Source organism: Salarias fasciatus, chromosome 16, assembly GCF_902148845.1.
Source record: "Salarias fasciatus chromosome 16, fSalaFa1.1, whole genome shotgun sequence".
Taxonomy (NCBI): Eukaryota; Metazoa; Chordata; class Actinopteri; order Blenniiformes; family Blenniidae; genus Salarias; species Salarias fasciatus.
In genome coordinates, this window is record NC_043760.1 from 22,234,277 (window position 1) to 22,250,648 (window position 16,372).

A 16,372-nucleotide genomic window follows, 5' to 3' on the forward strand; every position below is an offset into this window, starting at 1 on the left:
CTTTTGGTTTCCGGAGAATTAAAGTGAAAACATCAACAACAACAACAAAAAATTCCCCTCAGCTGACGCCACAGGAAATAGCTTTTTAACATCTTTTTTGCTCTCTGCCCCTCGGCGGCGGCCTGTACAACTACTGTATCAAAACTATTAAGGCAAAATTTTTTACTCAGACAGCAAGATCAATCTAAAGAACTAGAGAGAAAAATCACTTTACAAGAAAACGACACTGAACACTTCACCATAGGAACACTCACACAGCAAGCACAAAAACATCAGTTTCAAACAAATCCTAAAAAAAAAAAAAAAAAAAAAAGAAAAGAAAAAAGTGACAGGAGACATATTCACTCTCATGCACTTTGCACGACGAGTCACATGATTCTTTATCCGTATCCTGTGGCAAACCCTAATAAAAAATAAACGTTTTCTTGTATGAAAATAAAACTTCTTTAAATATATTTCGAATCATTCAATGAACTTGGAGAAGCTCTCTGAAATTGATACCAAAAATAGTCTCGCTTAAATATCTGCGGCGCCTGTGGTGGGGGGGATGGAACAGAGAGGCTCCTCTGCGTCCACCGGATGTGCGGACGCGATCGATGGCGCTGTCGTCCGGATGTCACCGCAGCGCTACTTGGTTTGTTGGTAGGAATAAGGGGAAGGATTGCCGGATGAGTCCGTCTGTGACGGAGCACCGTTTTCCTGGAACGAGATCAACCACACCGTCGGATCTTCTGCTAGAACGGGAGGCGGAGCCGTGTTGGTGCTGTACCTACCTCCACAGGTACGGCCGGCGTCTGCATGTGTGCGTATTGTGGGATATATGCTCCTTGCATAGCGGTGTTGGCAGCCATAAACTAGGCAGGAAAGAACATAGTTGGAGGTTAAAGAACTTCTAGGGCTCTTAGTCGTGTGACTCGTGTGCTAATTTGTGATTCTCTCACCGTTCCTGCACTCCCCAGAGAGAGGTGGCCCATCTGCTGAGTGAGGGGGGTCATCATGGAGGCAGGCTGCAGCGACATGGCCGGGTCCATAGAGGGCGATATCACCGCGCCCTGCGTGCACAGAGGCGGCAGGGTGAGGGGAATGCAGCGGCTCGCCACGCAATCTCCTGACAAGCCTCGGTGAGTCGCGAGACGCAGAAGCGTCGGGCCGGACTGGGACTCAGGCGAACGCAGACCGAGTCTCATGTCAGCAGAAGGTGAAAGTTACAAGTTGCGCAAGTTGTCTGTAAGCGTCTTGGCCAGCACGGTGCGACAGGAAGCGTTTTCTCATCTCTGCTGGCTCATCTCCAGACTAAGAGGAGATGCTTCGCTCTCAATGTACACCCATCTGCTAGGAAATATTTAGCATCTGTCAGCAAATACACAGTTTTTGTGTAGGATCTCCAAAGCAGTCGTTTTTACATTCGTACGCCAACACTTTAGTACTGTAAACCGTCAGGGATCAGTGTCACCTTATGTGTCACTACTACTCTCGCATACTATCGCTGCCCGTTTAGGGGAGGAAAAAAAAAAAAAAAAAAAAGAATTCTGTTAGAACCACAGAGATGATGAAGACTGAGATGAGTGTTGTTGCACTTACCGGGTGCTGCATGATGTAGGGTTGGTGAGGCACCCAGGAAGGATTCGGGACCTGCAACGTACACAGAAACACACGGTAAACACACAGCTGGCACTGAGGAAACGACTTGTTCTGTGTTCATGTCGCTACTGGGAGAGATAATGTAGAGAAGCAGGGTATAGCAACAAGAATGTAACAACCAATAATAACCGTCAAAAATGTCTATTCTGATAAACATGGGACAATTGTGGAGTTGTTCACATCTTAACTTTCTGTTTGATGACTCAAACATGTCCAGTTATTGCAACAATCCTAAACATTTAAAAAAAAATTCTAGCTGTAAAATTGTGACATTCTTATATTTTGAGATAAGGTATTTATTTCATAACTTTAGTGTGGTGCAGAGGTCAGAACACAGTCCGAATATCAATATTAATCTCATCTGTGAACAAAAATCTGGTTTTTTTTTTCCCCTCAACATGTTCAGTACTGCACATTTTTTCCACAAAGAGAGATTCAAACCTGATATGTTGAAACTGGAGACATGTAGGGAGACATGGACGTTTGGGCAATCATCCTGTTTGAAATACTGTACGGCGGCGGAAAAAATCTGCCAACACAGAAGCAGGAACCCTCTTTAATGAGGCGCAGTGAAATATTTGGTTTTAAGCATGACAGTGCGATCTTCATGCGAGTGTGGATTACCCATTTTGCATAGCAGCTGTACTGGGGTCATAGGTGAGGGTCATTCCCGCCTGAAAGGACGCAAAACGGAAAGGTGAGCAACTTGACCGCAGGTTAAATCAAAAAATCATCATCTGCAGTGTGCATCTGTTAAAAACAGTCTTTGATACATAAATGCATCAGAAATATTAAAACAAATCTGCCGTAATTGTTGTTAATTCGTGTAAACTAGCTAAATGCACATGCTAATTATATGTAAAAACATGTCTCAATATTATAGGACTTCAAAAAAAGCTCAACAGCAGCAGGAGAAATATGGAAGTAGCGCAGATGATATTAGATATGTGAGACAGTTTAATGCAAATCTTGAATTATAGAAATGGTTGCTTTTATAATACACACTAGTTTTTTTTTAATCAAGTGCCATGAAGCTCAGAACAGAGACACGCTGAAATGCTTAAATGGGTAAAACCGCTGCTTTGGAGACTTTTTGGTGAAGTGCAGAGATTTGCTCAGTGAGGCTATGATCAGTTCATTGATTAGTATATATTAGTAGCTGAAGCTGTCATATTCCACCCAGAGTACCACTTACCAGTCTGGAGTCGCTGTCTCTTGCCCAGGAACGACCATTTTGGCTAAATTTATTCTGACTCTGCTTCTTTTTCTGTCCGCCATCAGCAAACTTACAGAGCAATGGTTCAGATGGCGCTGGAAAGAAAAGGAAAGGGCCATAAAACAAAAGGGCTCGTCTTTGAACAAACACTGTCTCACACACACACACACATATTTGTCTGTCATTGCTCGCCATGCCGTCATTCACTCCCTGAAGCATGGGAGTACACATTTCCTCGGCTGCCTGGGAACGAAGACATCTAATTTGGCAGCTGTGGAGCTGTAATCCCCTCCCCTTTCTAAACAGGGCAAGGCCAGCAGAGACTATTTCAGTCTAATAATCCAATTAAAAAGCTTACAGAAGGGGTGGAAGCCACCAAGAGGAGCTCTCTCTCTCTCTCTCTCTCTCTCTCTCTCTGTCTGTCTTTGTGCTCTGCCACTCAGGGCTTAGTGTATATGAGCTCTTTACCAGCAGACTCTCTGACTCCTGTTGGAAGCATGAATCATCATGTAAAGTCATCAGGCCTGTGCAGCTCCGCCCACCACTGTAGTGCGAAAGACTGCAACTCACGGCCAGCAGCGTTTCCTTCACAGGCGCCGTTTTGCTATCGTGCCGCAGAGAGGCTGGTCGTCCCGAGTTACATCTCTGCAGCGCGCAAACAGAAACGCAGACGGCGCTCTCACCTGGAACGCCGGCAGGCGGCTTGATGAACTTCCCGTTGAAGTGAGAAATGACTGCATCACATTTTTCAGTGGACTCCATCCTGGTGTAATAAAAGACACGCAACAAAAGCGAGAGTGAATCTTGTGGTAACACGAGAGCGGAGGTGGGTTGATCTCTTAACAGACTGAAAGTCTAAGAGAATTTAAAATGCTCGATCATCCCGGCTGCACACGCCTTTGGGTGCACTCCCTGCTGCAAACATTCCTTCGATGAGCTGATATTTTTGTTTGGTGCGTCTCGAGCCTCCCTTTGTTTGTCTGTCAGGTATTTCTGTCAAATGTCAGGTTGGGCAAGTACGGCGGGCGGAAGTGAAAACTGCTCCTATAATTAAACCAATCAGTCAGTCTAGAAGTGTTTTTTTTGTTCTGTCTGGTCATTCACAACAAAGCAGTTTCTCAGGTATCATTTTACAGGAATTGTATTGGTCCATATATAAGGTAATTGTTTTTTAACAATATGTTTATATGGAAAAAGGTTTTGAAGACAATTATTTTGAGACAAAAGAAGGAAAAAAAAAACATAATAAAAACACTTGGAATTAAACAGCCGTTTGTAAATATCAGTAACAGAACATGAGCACAGACATGCGTGTGCTTAAAAATGCAACTTGACAAAACTTCTGGGACACGAGTTTGATCAAGTCTCCAGTGTCTTCAGCTGATCCCTACAGGTCTCCTACCCTGATGGTTTCCTTTCAGCTACCGCTGTGCTCACAAACTGATCTGCCTGCTCCTGCCCAAGCACAACGTCCTCACTGCCGCTGAAAATATTTGGTGATGCAGCATTTTAAAGCCTCCTCAGCTTCTTGGTATGATCACTCAGGGTGCGCTCACTCTTGTTCCAGCAGAATACACAGTAAATGAGTCTAAATGGTGTAAATGAGTGTAAATGGACAAATCTCCACACAACTGCTCAATACTGTCAAGAGGGATATTTACTAAATATTCACAGATGTATTCACTGACTTTATAATAGTAAAACTATATTACAAATATTTCTTAAAATCAATTATCATTTGTCAGTGAAGGTGAATTGTGCAACTTGTATTTTGTAGTTTTGTAACAAGTACTCCTTTGTGTTACTCTACTATTTTAAAACATGGACACTTGCAATAGTGTGCTTGCCCCCGGATTAAACGCAACACGAGGAAGGCCGTTTCTCAACACGAGTTCAATACAAGCAAAAATTACACAAGATACTAACCTTGCAAAGCCCACTCCTCTGCTGACGCCGCAGGAGTCCCTCAGGATGCGCGTGGACACAACCTGGCCGAAATGCTTCAGCATGCTCTCCAGCTCCTGCTCATCCATCGACAAAGGCAGGTTGGAGATGTAAAGGTTTGTCGGATCTTGTTCTTGTTGCTGCACGATGGGGGAAAAAAAAAGAAAAGAGGAAGATGGTATGTCTCCATATTATTAGTAATATTCAAACCACACCCAGTGCTGTTTATTTAGCTGTTGGTGATGTATATGAATGGGTGAAAGAGCAGTATTCCTGCAAAAGGCTAAGCTTTAAATAAACTAAAACAGACCAGTGTAATGGGGCTATCATGGCTGCGCTAATCGTTGTTTGCTCCTCTGTGTCTCTGTTGGGGATTTCAGGTATTAAATGCTCACTAAGAGCAGTTATAAGAAGAGATTTACATACAGCCTATGGTGGCTTAAGGCCCTCATGAGCCGATTTCTTGCCCGATTTTAATAGCATCAGCAGAAACATCAGACGTCCCTGCTCGTCCCTGGAGATGGGCCGCTCGCCATTAATATTCATCAATGTGGCGTTGCTCAAAGTCAGCAGCAGGAACAGGTTAGAGTGCAAACAGTAATGTACAGACAGGAAAACCTGCGTTTCACAATTAAAAGGACAAAAAAACCTTGCAACAAAGTGTACACGTTGAAAGAGAAAACAGAGAGAGATCAGACGATCCAGTGGCCCACAGATGATGTGCATTTAAAAAGATTGTGCTTTTATTGCACGGTTGTATGCACACATCTGTTCATATAACTGTTAAAAAGTAGCATTTTAGATTTATTAGTTAGAATTTTAGCGGCCGAGCTGAGCATGTATCCTGTCATGTGCTTAATCAACCAGCAGTGAGGAAACTGATGAATTCTTAATAAGAGAAGCTGACGTCTCTTCAGCCGTTAACCATTTCTTGATCAGACTTTCTGGAAGGTCTCAGCTTTTTTACTGCAGGTGCACAGCTTAGTTCTGACTCATTCACTGAAACTTTTAGGGTGCGATGAATGACAGGATGTTTTATTGATGAAGCTCCTCGTTTTCAATACCGACTTCCTTTTACAAAATGGAAACGACTTTCTGCAAACCTGTAATTCATGCAAGTGCACAGACAATGCACATAATGACAGTGAATTTGCCTTTCACAATGCAAAAATTAAAGCTAAGGGAACCCTACAGAGTAATATGCAGATAAGGAACAATTTTTCGCCTCTCGTTCCTGTTCCCACACAAACACACATTCATTCTCTTTCTACTGTCAGGGACATGCTTGCTTTATAGCCTCAGTTCATTAATCTCATATTCCATACACATATAAATCCAACAATATCCAATAACTCCAATATGACCTACTGAAAGGTTTAAGCAAAATAATATTGCTGGAAAATAAAATACCAAAGCGTCTTTTGTGTGGGCAGATGGAACACAGTAAAGCACATGAGCCATGATCTGGAGCTGAGAAAGCTTTTCCCAGGCTTAGAATAGAGATGTGCCATTCTGGTCCCGAAGGTGCCACAGTCCTGCAGGTTTGTGGCGTCTCCCAGCTGTAACATGCCTGAGTTTAATAAACATGTTATCAGGAAGTGCAGCAGAAAGCCGCTCATCATAATCAATCAGCTTTGACGACAATTGCTTTGCATTGTGTGACATAAGTCATGTTTAATGTTTTATAGCACTGAGAAGTTTTTTTGTCCAAGCAGCTCTGCGTTTTCTGAGAATGAAGCTGTTTTTGTGAATGATTTGATGTTTTTCTTCTTTTACATATACTCAGAAAGAGCTGATGCAAGAACACTTTCCTGGAAGTGTGTGTATGCATCATTTTCCAACTCACAAAGTCAAGAATGAATCAGCTGGGCACTTTGTGATTTTTATCTGCCTAAGACTGAAGACAAGCAATGTCTACAGAGATAGACAGTAAGACAGGCTCGTGGACGGACACTGCCACAGTTGTGTGGTTGATATTATTTTTGGACAGTGTCAGATATGTTTGTGACCACTGCCTCACGCCGGGAACGCACTGGACGCGGAAGCGTAGCGGAGGCGCCGCGCGCGCCGCGCGCGTCTCCGCGCCGGCGCTTGGCTGTTCGCACTGGAGGCGCCTGCGCTCTCCGCGCTGGTCACACATCGGCTGCACTCGGCTCGCTCCGTCAGCTCTCGGTTTTCACGTTTGTTCCCTGTTCCCTCTGTCTCGCTCTGCCAGTATGGATGTGTGTTTTGGTGACCTGTGGAGAGACTTTTTCTCCTCCTGTCCTCTTTTTTTCTGCATCACGTGAATGTCTGTCGCTGTGTGTGTGTGTGTGTGTGTGTGTGTGTGTGTGTGTGTGTGTGTGTGTGTGTGTGTGTTTGGGTGCGTACATGCGTATGTCTTGTTTGTGTGTCCATCTGTCTTGTGATTAGACCCAAGTGACGAATTATAGACGGACGAGCAACACCGCCCGTAACTAATCGTCATTTAATTTGTTATATTTTGAAAATTGACCGGATTCTCTTGCCTTTTCTGTTTCCGACTTCCTGTCTGGTCCGATCTGCTTGATCCAGCTTGACATATGGCGCTCCCGGCGCTCGCGGCTCGCGTGAAAAATAGAACGAAGCGGAGCGGGCGCGCTGCAGAGCGCGAGCCGCGGCGCGCGCGGCGCTCCACTGCGCGTTCGGTGCGGCCGGTTAGATAGGTTAACATGGGAGGCGATCAGAAGCGCCGTGCGCGGCGCTACCGCGCGCGGCGCTTCCGCGTCCAGTGCGTTCGGGCCGTCACTGCACAGTGTACTGTGCGCTGCAGGTACTAACAAAATGAAGGAACACTGAAACTATAATTTGCCGAATCAAAGAAGGTAAAATGCTGGAAAACATCCAGATTCTTCATCTAATTCTATACCAAACATTTGTTCCCTGTACATGACTGTAAGTAGAACAACTTGCACCATTAAGTTTTCTGCTGTGCGCAGATCTCATATGGGCAATGGAAAAACCACAACCCGGTTTTTCTAAAGATTTGACGTCATTATATGACGAACAAGTTGAGAGACATCAGGAATGCAGCCTAACAATCAGACCGCTGGCCTTTCACATACTTCTGAGACCATGTTATTCACAATGTTCACAGTGCTGCTTTAAATGCAGCTATATGTTAGGGACGGCCACGTTTTACAGCAGGTGGACAATGGCTCTGTATTTATTAGAAAAAGAAAAAAAGCCTCTGAAGTGTCAAGCAAATCCCGAGTGTCACCTGATTGCTGTTTCAGTGGAGGGATACAACTCGGGGAAATTTGTCTTAGTGTCTCTAATCTGCTTTAAATTTGATGCTTTTTCTCACTCCTGTCATAACCTATTGTGTCATTGTTATTTTTATTGAATTCTTCTAAATCCATAGGGGTGGTCACTCATTCCAAGTCTGTATGATGATGACAGATTTTTTACAGGCTTTCATCAACCTTTACAAAGGAGAAAAAAGGCAGAAACGATGCTTGAACAGCACCTTCACACACCAACTTGAAACCACTCACTGTACAAACAATGCAGCCTGCATCGGACTCCACTAAGATCACAAAACGAAAATGAAAATGAGATGGATGAATTACAGGAAAGCAGGAATGACGGCGCACGAGCGAAAAGGGTGCAGCCGGTGAGGCTGGAGCGTTTGTTGATACAGCAAACACCTCTGCTGTTACAGGTTGTCAAATACTCTCTGGTTATTGTCTGAGATGACAGAAGACTCAACGCCGGCTCTGACACCAAGCTGAATACACCGCAACCACCTGACGGCTTCTCTCTAACAGTCAAGAAATCAAGAGATAAACTGAAGCATTTTTTCCCCACACGTGAACACAGTTTTTAGCAGGCTTCCTTCATAACTCAACACAGTGTGTTCGGAGCTGCTGAGCAGTCCAGGGACCAGCGGTCGAGGAGCGTGTAGCCCGCAGTCAGGGATTCCAGGCTTGCTATTTAATACCACCGGGATTAGGTTTAGGTTGCCTGACCAGCCAGATGGAGGACAACGGTGTTACCGGGTGACTTGTTTGGATGCGATATCGGGATTAAAGTGTAATCAATCCTTACCTTTGCCATCTGAGCCTGGACGCCAGTGGTCTTCAGGGCGGCCACGGCCTTCTGAGCAGCGGCGGGGCTGTCAAAGTCCACGAAGCCATAACCTGGTGAGACAAGCAGCAGTTGGGAGAATATCCTACATACCGGACAGATCACGGTCAAAACACTGGCTCGTGTGGCCTGCCTGCCTTAAACAGCCGTGTGTTCGTTAGTTTGAATATAATGATATTGTGCCACGATGCCACTTTGATACAGCATGTATGTTTCTGTATTAAACAGGACGGGTCAGCCTGCATTAAGTGCTCGAGTTCTTTTGTGCGTGTGTACGTGCGTGTGTGTGTGTGTGTGTGTGTGTGTGTAAGTAGAGGCAAAATGTGCTGATGCAGATGCCAGTGGCTTGGGTCAGCTCTTTGTCCCTGGGGGGCACAAACAGGGTGCACCTATAGCCTTTAGCCTCTCCTGCACTTGCTATATTTAACCTATTCAAAATGAAGTATGGTGAAAATGTCATGCCTCTCTCTGCTGGGAAATGCCCACTACTGTTACCGTAATCCTCAGCATTACACAAGAGGCAGAATAATAAGATATTTTCTCTTTTTGTTCATCATTTTTTCCCCAATTAGAAATACTTATAATTTTTTGCGAGCGCTCCAGAGGAATTGCACCGTGAATGGAAAAAAAGCAGCCTTGTCCAGATGTGTGAATGTGCGTCTGAGACCGTCTCTCTGTAATGGATTGTTGAGCTGTCCAGCAGTGTATACACAGCCTCCACCATTATTCAGCCCGAGCAGTTAGATTAAACAGTTTAGTAACTGGATTACTGGATGGATGATAATTCTATAAGTTTCGGCAGATATGGGGAGAACGCATTTGTTGGGCTCCTGCCACTGCAGCCTGCAGACTTGTTTCTAAAACCTTTACTTTTTGGACAACAGAAGTAGAGAGAAGAAAGTAATCTTGACTATAAAATATTAGAATTTATTACAACTAATCATCTAATTGTCATCTACTAATTAACAAATTATAATTGTACATATCAATGTAATAAACCCAATAAAAATATTTTTTGTACGATGTGTAATTTAGACTTCTGGTTATGATTTCCATGCTAGGGAAATCTTGCTCAGTTTAGGATTATTTACCTGCAGACTGGTTTCACGAATGGCTGAGCCACTTCTGTCTGTAGTGTTTAGGGGCCCACCCTCCAGCTAGGGTTCTTAGCAGGCGTACAATACTGCAGGGGCTTTATCAATAGTACAATCAAACAAATGGACTTCCGCCTCCTATTAACAATAGAATTCATGCTTCAAGTAAAGATGGTCGAAGCAGGTTTAAATAGTTACGACAGATACGGTGGGTCGGAAATTTACTTCTGTATTTTTGGTTTGTAAAAACTTAAGAGATATTAAACTGAAAATTGCTACCTTACTTTTGACCAAAACTTCTTTTAAACTGTGGCGTTTAGTCAAATAAAGATAATTTTATATACTGGGTGTAAAAGTGGTGTCCCCTTTCACTGACATGCTTTGATTAAACAGCATCTGTACGATCCAGAGGAACATGACACAGCAATCTCTTCATCCTTATACAAAATCAGTAAGTCCCTCTTCTAGTCAGGTAGGAGGTCCACTAGAACCGACCCAAGACCGACAATATCACTCGGCAGGAAGAGGAGGAGGAGGCCACTTCTTCCCAGGAATCATCTACAGCAGTGACAGCAGCAGACAAGGGCTGTGGCCTAAAATAACACCAGCTGGGAGGCAACACGAAGCAGCCACGCTGTCTGTTTCCTGAACTGCACGGATCATCTGAAAAGCATACAGCCGCTGGAGGACTGAATGTTTTGATAGGAGTCACACACAGGATGTCTACCATTTTGGAGGAAATTTGGAGAAAACGTAGGTCTTTACTTCCATATGCGCTATGGAAGGAGGTAAAAAAAAATGCTAAAACAAAGAGAAATCATCCACACACCTTTACATTTATTTGTAGTTTTGTCCAGGATAGCTTTGGTTGAAACAATTTTGCCATACCTAGAAGGAAGGAGCAGAAATATGAGATACTGTTAGTTTATTTCAGAGCAGAAACAGCCTACTAGCACACACTCACAGGGTTGAGCAATATTTCATGACATCATTGCAAAAAAATGAGAAACAGGAAGTGGTTTCCATGCGGTGCTGAAAACCCCTCTGTGTGTGCGCAAAGCTCTGATCACACGTCTCAAATAGTCCCTTTTTCTTGCGTAAAAAAAAAAAAAAAAGCTCAAAACAAAACAAGAAAAACACTGTATCAGAGCTTATGCAAGGTCTTTCAGGAGAATATGGGTCACCTGGTGATGATCCTGTCCAGGAAAAAAACATCTTTCATCTGTCTTATAAATCACATTTTTACCATTTAACTTTCAAGTTTAAGAACAATTTTAATGTGTTAACACAAATTTCATAGAAAACAACAAATTTTCCACCGGGCAATTTTTTTCCTGGTATAGTAGACCACTTCCTCACAAAAACCAGAGGTTACAGCAATGTCTTCAATAGCTTCACCAAAAATTAACCTGAACTGTTACAATATCATGGTGACCATAGGAAATTGCTGGAAAACGTCTGAAAGTTACACAACAGCTTCGAGGTTATAATATATCAAAGCCCAAAACCCTCACTTAGAAATTGTCTGCATAGAAAATAAGGCATTACATGAACAACACAATTGGAATGGAAACTTCCTGTCTAAACATCCTGCTTGACAGATTTATCTGAATCACATCTTTTGTCCACAATATTTCTCATTATAGGCGCAGTGGATGAAATCTGAATGTAGGATTAATTGATGTGTAGAAAGTTGCAGTAGTTTGCCATTTGTGGCACGTAATGACACCGATAAAAGCCACGAAACACCCCGCAGGACAATCTGCTAGGGATTATTAGAGATGCTAAACTGGGTGAAAGAGCACGAACTTACAACCCTTCGATCCCTCCTCATCTCAAAATGATTCAGCTGAGGTTTTACTCTCACTGAAACCGTCTCCTGCTTGTACATATCATTAACCGAAGCCATTTTGGAAGTAATTAATCTGATCCTGGCAGAAATTCTGAATGCAACAGAAACTAAAGGCTATGTTGCCCCCTCATTCACAAATGAGGTATTAAAACAACACATAAAACGGTTACAACTCCCAGCCAGCTCTTGTGACTGCAAACACTTGAGGAAAAAAGGAAAAAAAATCCACATTTTGAAAATAAAAAAAAAATTTGAAGATGTTTTTAATAATAGTCTTGACTTTAATGGTGAAATGTTGACACTTTAGTGACACTGTTTCTGTATTTCCTTCAATAACAGAAATCAACAAAGAAAAACCCTGAACTTTTAAAATGGATAATTCACATGTCAAATTGAACTTTTTCACTGATTGTTTGAGTTCTTGCCAATAAATGCTAATATGTGACAGCCAGCGCAAATTGAAACTGGACTAAGGAGGCTAAAAGCAATCGATGGCCAATCAATAGCAGATAACACTCACGGCTGACAGAGCTTGACCAGGTCATGGTCTGTGGTTGAAGGGGACAGGCCTCGGATGTAGAGGTTTGTTTTGCTGAGCTGGTCCCAGCCTGCAGTGCTGCTGCTGCTGCTGTTGTTGGTGGTGCTGCTGTTGGTGCTCGGACTGGGTGGAGCCATGGGGTGTGACGACGGGACAACAGGTGGCTGAAATAGGCAGAGAAACGATCGTTTGAACTAGATTTTCATTGCACATTATCGATCTGGATAAACGCACTGCGCCAACAGAGACATCTTTCAAAGCCAGGAGTGTCTTGAAATCGCTCGTCCGCGGTGTAATCACACACACACGAGGAAAAACTGATTTTCTGTGTGGATACTGGCGAGGACATAATCACAGCATCATGTGAGTATCTGTCCAGTGTGAGGATTAATGCCTTGCTGAGCGGTGATCCATATGTGCGGACCAATCTCCACCTCCACAGTCAGCACAATCAGTCCGCGGGGACCTCCGCCTTTGACATCAGTGTCACAGTGATGCTACAAAGCCTCAGGGTGTTGAAAAAAGCTACTGCTGTCGCCTCTGGTGTAGTGTTACACTTCCTAACCTTAACGCTCTCTTTCACAGATAGATTTATCCATTTAAAAAGTATGTAAGATACTTTAGGTGAGGCTGTGTCTTTTTCAAATTATTAATGCTGCGTTTAGTCGCTGCACAGCGTCTTGAGGTGAGAGCTAGGGGTTAAAAGCACAAATTTCTAGTTGTTGAGCAACTTAACGTTGACAAGACCCAGATGTCTTGGTCTGACAGACCTTTTGTTTTTTTCTCCTGACTATCTGACACTGATTATCCAGCTGAACCCCCACCTTCCTCATCCCTCCCCACTCTATCTCTCTAAGGAATCACAAGCTGAGAGGAAGCCAAAGGAATCCCAAGCATGAGGCGGTGACAAGATTGAGCAACAGAAGTCTGGATGTCAGTCTGGAGGATCGTCTCTTGTGACTGACTGGTTGACCACCTCACATGCCTTCACCATGAAATGAGCTTCGCCTCCTGTTTTTCTAAATTGATGGCAGGAGTCCTTTATTTCCTCAAACGAAACCACCAGTCTCCTGCCTTTTAAAGCATGACCTGCATCACAGTTAAGGAATAAACAAATGTGGTATTGTGAGCAAACAAAATGTTTCCAGAAATTAAAAGGTCCATGATTACCTGGAAAGAGTTGCCAAACTGCAGGACGATCGTCTTACATTTTAATATTGGCCTAAATTAGTGGCTATTTTTCATTGCTGCCAAGGTCGCAGATTGTAAGGACACAATCTCACTAATAAATACCAAGTGACCGCAGCGATGTGCAGGAGTAATAATCACAAGTGGTGTGTGTCATACCGAATCAGTCTCAATAGCATTACTGCGTATTCTTTCACATAAATAGGACATTTCTTGGTTTTCACTGAAGGATTGTTTTTCTCAGACATTATGTAGAGTTATAAGCTATCTGCCTAATCACAGTTATTTCAATATTTCTATTCATCTGCACTAAAGAAGTCGAATAAAACTAATCGAGATCTCATCATTCAATCATCACATTATGTCATTTTCTCCTTTCCAAGTTCAGACTGACACTCTTTATGTCATGTTTCACAGGTTTTTATCCTGCTACAGTTTAATTGCACACAGGAGAGGAACCTTCACATATCCGCCTTGTGAACGTGCCTGGTTAAATTGCTTAAAGGGTAACAGAAAAATACCTTAAATTCTTTTTGGTCCCAGTGCTGAATGAGTAATCAGCTACTGTTGTTCAAAAAGTCTGAATATATCAAACTAATATTGGGTCCAGGCTATAACTGCATTATGACATAAATGGAAAACGATCATGTGCAGCTGTACTTATTTGTAAAACATGTAATTTTCCCTTAACCCAGACAGCATTACCTCTCAAAGACTTATTTGCTAAATAGTAGTTAGACAACAATTAATTCTATCTAGGCTACAGGTAAGAATCTTTATTGGTAGACAGAAACAAACATCCACAATGTTGCTACATCGTAATCAGCTTGAAGGGCTTTCTGTGAGCTGTACATGACAAATGTACACTAAAATGGACGTACATTACATAGGATAAACTTTGTTTTCATTTAAGTGCCTGACCGGTCAGATACAGGCCTGTGAGATGGGGAGAGGACTGCATCTTATCAGCCAGCCCCAGACCAGCAGAGCCCGTCATATCCTAGCTGGAAATATACACAGGGTTTCCAGTAACAGGCCTCGCCCATGGAGCTTTAGCCACAGGATAACAGCATGAGCACCACAGAGTAAATATGTTCATTCAAATCTCAAGGGAAGACTTCAAGGGGAGTTTAAAGCACTATATGTCATTGGAACAAAGGGAATGTATGAGACAACTGTTTGATTTCATTTCTTTGAGTGTACAATAGAAATAATAGAGCTTGATAAAGCAAGACAACACAGTGGGTGGCGTGGGACCCACCCACTAAGTAGGCCTAACTATCAATGGTGTATTACATTTTAAGTGAGTTTGGTCAATTTGACACCAACTAAACAACCACTGCCCTGGATGAATTAATATGTAGTATGTGAACTAGTTTGGTTGTCTCTAAAATGACAGAAATAGCAAGTTTGCGTGCACTTCACAGTTTAAAATCTATCAATTACATCATGAACTCTTTCAGACACTGTTTAGCTTGTAGTTCTGTTGTTGTGCTTTAGATAATCAGATGTGTGTACTCGTGTCCTGGGCCTGGCAGTGGTCTCCTGCAGGTACAGGTACGGTCGATATGTGACTGAAGTGGCCTACCTGGAGATTACAGTGCAAACATGAACACAACTTCAACATCTCAACAAACTTCCCTCCGCTCGCGTTAAGCTACTGAGAGAGAAAGGTGACTTAATTAGACAACATAACGTCGCAAGAGGTAGCTCTGGTCAACATTTACCTGTTTGCGATAGGGCGTCCTCAGCGGGTTTCCAGTATTAGCAAAAATCATCCTCACTTTGGAGAGGAGGGTCAGTTCTCTGCGAGCTAAAAAATTCTACCGCTATTACAGTAAACTCCGCGTCTGAGTGGACAACTGGTTGACATAGGCGCCCTCTTTACTCCGCTGAACGACAACAAATCGTGTTTCTACGCATATTCCCCGAGTACATGTCCGTGTTATCCCACTATCCTTTAAAAAAAGAACACCCTTCGTAAATTGTCCCAACTTCGATCCGCCAGCCCTGTTTGTTTGACCGCCTTCATTGATTTGCAGTCAACGCTACCAGGACAGGCGCTGCTACGGCGGGTCGAACCATTTCTGTCACCGTCTGGGGGGGATTTGTGAGTACGGCTCTGAAACAAACTGCAATTCTGAGATGTTTTGTTTGATAGGCATTGAAATAACATTAACAAAAGATTATTCGGATAGATTCAAAACCACTTTCTTAACTTTTTCAACTACTTCTACTCCCGTTACTATCTAAACAACATGAAGGCATTGAGCCACCCCCGAGTTTCTGGGTGTTTGTTAAAAAGGATGCATACCAAACGTTCCACCTGGTGAGTTTCATTCTTGTATATGCGTGAAAATGGAAAGTAAAATCAAGCCTTGTGTAAAGTTATAAGCTCGTGCATTCACTGCATTTGGTAACTATCTATGGTCACTTTGAAGGTAAATAACACTGCTGGTAAATCAATTTCGAAGTGTTTAAAAAAACAGCCTGCGGAGTTGTCAACAGACAGATGTGCACAAATGTTACCTGTCTTGCTCATGTGAAAGGAGGGTCGATTTACTTTCAGGTGCAATGTGAAATTAAAAGATAAACCATCCGTCCTTACTACATTTGAAAAAAAAAAAGGGTTCTATGGGTTCGTATATAGTTTGTTTTTTTCCAGGATTATGATGCAGCTTAAGAGCTAAGTGACAACACCCAAAAACCTGACTCAGTTGTGATGGCAAGGTATGTTAAGGGGCTTCATAGAAATCATTATGTCAATGACTTTGCAGGTGATGTTGTGTGAG

The 16,372-nt window shown here is 43.0% G+C and overlaps 1 protein-coding gene across 1 annotated transcript; it reads right to left on the minus strand.

Annotated features, from left to right (window-relative positions):
- Positions 1–313: 313 nt before the first annotated feature.
- Positions 314–15,358, minus strand: rbms1b (RNA binding motif, single stranded interacting protein 1b). Its single transcript, XM_030112557.1, has 13 exons — positions 15,308–15,358; positions 12,375–12,556; positions 10,832–10,890; positions 8,870–8,961; positions 4,784–4,941; positions 3,541–3,620; positions 2,837–2,952; positions 2,266–2,315; positions 2,083–2,170; positions 1,582–1,632; positions 942–1,052; positions 774–854; positions 314–699 (listed from the first exon to the last, which is right to left on the minus strand). The coding sequence occupies exons 1-13, from the start codon at positions 15,356–15,358 to the stop codon at positions 628–630; spliced, it is 1,191 nt and encodes a 396-aa protein (XP_029968417.1). The 3' UTR covers positions 314–627.
- Between the last annotated feature and the right edge of the window lie 1,014 nt (positions 15,359–16,372).